At 52.1% G+C, this 5,000-nt stretch overlaps 1 protein-coding gene across 1 annotated transcript in view; it reads left to right on the top strand.

Annotated features, from left to right (window-relative positions):
• Nucleotides 1-5,000, top strand: part of plxna3 (plexin A3) — a gene marked incomplete at both ends in the record, with an annotated part of 131,111 nt that overhangs the window by 103,125 nt on the left and 22,986 nt on the right. The window contains 7 exon segments of the mRNA XM_080527515.1: nucleotides 1,019-1,115; nucleotides 1,650-1,825; nucleotides 1,827-1,841; nucleotides 2,481-2,611; nucleotides 3,112-3,232; nucleotides 3,591-3,727; nucleotides 4,149-4,316. Of these exon segments, the coding sequence (XP_080383641.1) occupies nucleotides 1,019-1,115; nucleotides 1,650-1,825; nucleotides 1,827-1,841; nucleotides 2,481-2,611; nucleotides 3,112-3,232; nucleotides 3,591-3,727; nucleotides 4,149-4,316 (845 nt within the window).

Genomic DNA, 5,000 nt, shown 5'->3' with positions numbered 1-5,000 from the left:
GTTAGTGCGACCCTGAGCTGGGGGATGCTGGCTGTTTTCTCAGGTCTGATTTACGGACGACGATAAACGCTGACAGTTCTACTGGAATGTTCTAGAACACTGACAGTTCTACTGGAATGTTCTAGAACACTGACAGTCCTACTGGAATGTTCTAAATACTGACAGTCCTACTGGAATGTTCTAAATACTGACAGTCCTACTGGAATGTTCTACAACACTGACAGTTCTACTGGAATGTTCTAGAACACTGACAGTCCTACTGGAATGTTCTAAATACTGACAGTCCTACTGGAATGTTCTAAATACTGACAGTCCTACTGGAATGTTCTAAATACTGACAGTCCTACTGGAATGTTCTAGAACGCTGACAGTCCTACTGGAATGTTCTACAACACTGACAGTTCTACTGGAATGTTCTCTATTATATCTATACCATTCTTCAGTCCATTCCATGCATTGCAACGAGCCCATCCTCCGATTTCTACCTCCGCCAGCCTCCCCACAATGTCTCCTTCCCTCACTGCTACAACAAACAGTCCCGCTAGGCTAGGCTACAGTAGGCCCCTGTATGCTAGGATAAGCTATGCTAGGCTACTTCATGAACTGTTCCTTGCGGTGGAGAGGAGTAGAGAGAGGTGGAGAGGCAGAGAGAGAGAGAGAGAGGTGGAGAGGCAGAGAGAGAGAGAGAGAGAGAGAGGTGGAGAGGCAGAGAGAGAGACAGAAAGAGAGAGAGGAGGAGAGAGAGAGGTGGAGAGTGAGAGAGAGGCAGATAGGCAGAGAGAGAGGTAGAGAGGCAGAGGAGAGAGAGAGAGAGAGAGAGAGAGGAGGAGAGGTGGAGAGTGAACATATCCGTTAAGAGGATATGTGATCGGCTTGTCAGACTGTGGTGTTGATGATGTGATGATGTCTTCATGCACCTACAGTGTGTGGTACTGGGATGATGACTCATCCTCACTGTGTGTGTGTGTGTGTGTGTGTGTGTGTGTGTGTGTGTGTGTGTGTGTGTGTGTGTGTGTAGTACTGGTACGAGGGGGATGAGACTGGGGACCTGCCTGTGGACTTCTCCATCGTGTGGGACGGAGACTTCTTCATCGACAAGCCTCCCAACATGAAAGGTGCGTACCCTAACCCTAACCCCCTAACCCTAACCCCCCCTCCCACCATGAAAGGTGCGTAGCCTAACCTTACCAAAAGTCCATCCTGAAGGGTCGAGCAGTCCAAACTGTGGCTCCCAATGCTCTTCCCTTGGATCTTAGATCAGCTGCCTCGGTCGAGACTTTTAAAAAACAGAGGAGGATCAACATGACTAATTGTGACTAAAACAAACGTGGATCTTCATCTAAAGACCGAGACTAAATATAACACTGATGTGTGTGTGTGTGTGTGTGTGTGTGTGTGTGTGTGTGGTGCGTGTGTGTCTCTGTGTGTGTCTCTCTGTCTCTGTGTGTGTCTTTCTGTCTCTGTGTGTGTCTCTCTCTGTGTGCGTGTGTGTCTTTCTCTCTGTCTCTGTGTGTGTGTGTCTCTCTCTCTGTGTATGTCTCTCTGTGTGTGTCTCTGTCTCTCTGTGTGTGTGTGTGTGTGTGTGTCTCTCTCTGTCTCTCTGTGTCTGTGTGTGTCTCTCCCTCCCCACCCTCTCTCTCCCTCTCCAGCCCTGCTATATAAGTGTGAGGCCCAGCGGGACAGCTGTGGTCTGTGTCTGAAGGCCAGCGTGGCGTTCGAGTGCGGGTGGTGTGTGGACCAGCGCAGGTGTCTGCTCAGGACCGCCTGCTCCGCGCCGCAGGACAACTGGATGCACCACGGCCGACACAACCTGCGCTGCTCACACCCCGCGCATCACCAAGGTAACCACACACACATGTGTGTGAGTGTGAGTGTGTGTGTGTGTGTGTGTGTGAGTGTGGGCGAGTGTGTGTGTGTGTGTGTGTGTGTGAGCTACAGACTGTTGTTACAGTAACTCAGTGTCAGTCTGTTCCTTTCATTTAGATGAAGCATAAATAAATATGAAAAACAATTCTGCTGAGCTGCAGTCCCTGTCAGAGAGAGATGGAAAGAGAGAGAGGGAGGGAGAGAGAGAGAAGAGAGAGAGAGAGAGAGAGAGAGAGAGAGAAGGAGAGACAGACACAGAGAGAGAGAGAGACAGAGAAGAGAGAGAGAGAGAGAGAGATGGAGAGACAGAGAAGAGAGAGACAGAGAGAGAGAGAGAGGGAGAGACAGCCACACAGAGAGAGAGAGAGAGAGAGACAGAGAAGAGAGAGAGATGGAGAGACAGACAGAGAAGAGAGAGACAGAGAGACAGACAGAGAAGAGAGAGAGAGAGAGAGACAGGCAGAGAGAATGAGCTTGCCCCTGACCTCTACCCCTCCCCTGCTCCTCCTGACCTCTAACCCCTGACCTCTGTCCCTGACCTCTGTGTCTGTCCCTGTCCTCTTCCCCTGACCTCCCCCCCCGCTCCTCCTGACCCCTCCCCCCTCCTCCTCCAGATCCGTCCCCTGACGGGGCCCAGGGAGGGTGGGCACGCGCGTGACCATGGAGGGGGGAGGGAGATCGCCCACGTCCAGGTGGCCGGGGTCCGCTGCGTCCCCGTGGCCTCCGAGTACATCAGCGCTGAGAGGTGAGGGGGCGGGGCCAGGGGGGCGGGGGTCAGGGGGAGAGGTGAGGGGTGGGGTCAGGGGGCTGGGTCAGGGGGGAGGGGGGCGGGGAGAGGTGAGGGGTGGGGGGTGGGGGCAGGGGGGAGGGGTGAGGTGGGGTCAGGGGGCAGGGGGGTGACATGGACACATCCAAGCCAATGAGTTTGATTGATTGTTGACACTAACGCTGTTGAGTTGTTGTTGTTGTTGTTGTTGTTGTTGTTGTTGTTATGGAATATAGCAGACTGGACTGTTGTTTAACAGCTCTCTCTCTGTGTGTGTGTGTGTGTGTGTGTCTCTCTCTCTGTGTGTGTGTGTGTGTCTCTCTCTCTCTCTCTCTCTGTGTGTGTGTGTCTCTCTCTCTCTGTGTGTGTGTGTCTCTCTCTCTCTCTCTCTCTGTGTCTCTCTCTCTCTGTGTGTGTCTCTCTGTGTGTGTGTGTGTGTGTGTGTGTGTGTGTGTGTGTGTGTGTGTGTGTGTGTGCAGGGTGGTGTGTGACATGGCGGAGGCCCTCCTCCCCCACTCCCCGGGAGGTCCGGTGGAGCTGTGCATCGGGGTCTGCAGCGCTGAGTACCGGACCCAGTCAGCACAGTCCTACTCCTTCGTGGTGCGTACCTGCTCTCTTTCTCTCACTCTCTCTACTGTAACCTCTCACCCCCTGCTCTCTCTCTCTCACCCTCTCTCTCTCACCTCCTCCCCTCTCTCTCTCTCACCCTCTCTCTCTCTCTTACCCTCTCTCTCTCTCTGTCTCTCTCTCTCACCTCCTCCCCTCTCTCTCTCTCACCCTCTCTCTCTCTCTCTGTCTCTCCACTGTGACCTCTCACCCCCTCCTCTCTCTCTCTCTCTCTCTCTCTCTCTCACCTCCTCCCCTCTCTCTGTATTTGTTGTTGATGTTGCTGTGAATGAACACCGAACATGTTGAATCTTCCCTCCCTCTCTCTCTCTCCCCCCTCCCCCTCTTCTAGACCCCCAGTTTCAGCCGTGTGCGTCCAGAGAAGGGGCCGGTGTCGGGGGGCACCAGGCTGACGATATCGGGGCGCCACCTGGACGCTGGCAGCAGCGTGAGCATCTTCATCCACCAGGAGGAGTGTGTGTTTACTAGGTACGTAGCCATGCTAGGCTAGGCTAGGAGGAGTGTGTGTTCACTAGGTACGTAGCCATGCTAGGCTAGGCTAGGAGGAGTGTGTGTTCACTAGGTACGTAGCCATGCTAGGCTAGGCTAGGAGGAGTGTGTGTTCACTAGGTACGTAGCCATGCTAGGCTAGGCTAGGAGGAGTGTGTGTTCACTAGGTACGTAGCCATGCTAGGCTAGGAGGAGTGTGTGTTCGCTAGGTGAGTAGCTAGCCTAGCCAGGAGGAGTGTGTGTTCGCTAGGTGAGTAGTGGGGAAATATACACTGTACACACACACACACACACACACTCTCTCTCTACAGTTCTGTTCTGTGGTGATACGACCCTCAGTGCTCTTTCTTTCTCTCCTCTGATGTCATCATGGTGCGTGTGGCTCCGCCCCCTCTAACAGGAGGACCAATCGGGACATCGAGTGTGTGACACCGGCCTCCCTGCAGGGCTCTGGCCCCGCCCCCGTGCGGCTGCTGATTGACAGGGCGGAGGTGGTCAGCGACGTGCGCTACGTCTACACGGACGACCCCACCATCACCTCCATCACCCCCAACTGGAGCATCCTCAAGTGAGTCTTACCACGGTTAGCCAGTGTTACCACGGTTACCAGTGTTGTCAGTGTTAGCAATGTTAGCAGGGTTAGCCACTGTTAGCCAGGGTTAGCCAGGGTTAGCCAGGGTTAGCAGGGTTAGCCACTGTTAGCCAGGGTTAGCAGGGTTAGTCAGTTTTACCACGATTACCAATGTTGTCAGTATTACCAATGTTAGCCAGTGTTAGCCAGTGTTAGCATTTGGAAATTAAGTAGTATCCAGTTGTAGAATTAAGCAATATCACACGAGACGGACTGCTGTTATACTGAATATCAGCACGACCACGAGTGTGATATTGCTTTTATACAACAGTTCTACAGCGCCATTTATTAGTTAACAGTAATGATCAACAACAGATTATGATTTGTTTGTTTATTTAATCATTTATTTTGGCTCCGCCAACAAAAAATTGTTCCGCAACTGAACTTCAACTGGACTGTTGCCTAGTAAACTGAACACAAACATCCGCAGGCTAGCTACTGATAGATAATCTGATAGATAACGATCGTTAATGTATTCTAATTAACGGTCATTTAATAGAACACCTGTGCGGCGGAGTGATACAAGTCCCAGTGCTGTTATACTGTATATCAGCACTCATGGAATGCTTCTTGTCCAGTCAAATGACTTGGTCGGAACTAACTGTTGTATAATTATATTCA

This window comes from Nansenia antarctica, assembly GCF_963989245.1.
Source record: "Nansenia antarctica genome assembly, chromosome: 3".
In the NCBI taxonomy this organism is placed as follows: Eukaryota; Metazoa; Chordata; class Actinopteri; order Argentiniformes; family Microstomatidae; genus Nansenia; species Nansenia antarctica.
The sequence above is the reverse complement of the archived record's forward strand: the minus strand, read 5'-3'. Positions and strand labels throughout refer to the sequence as shown.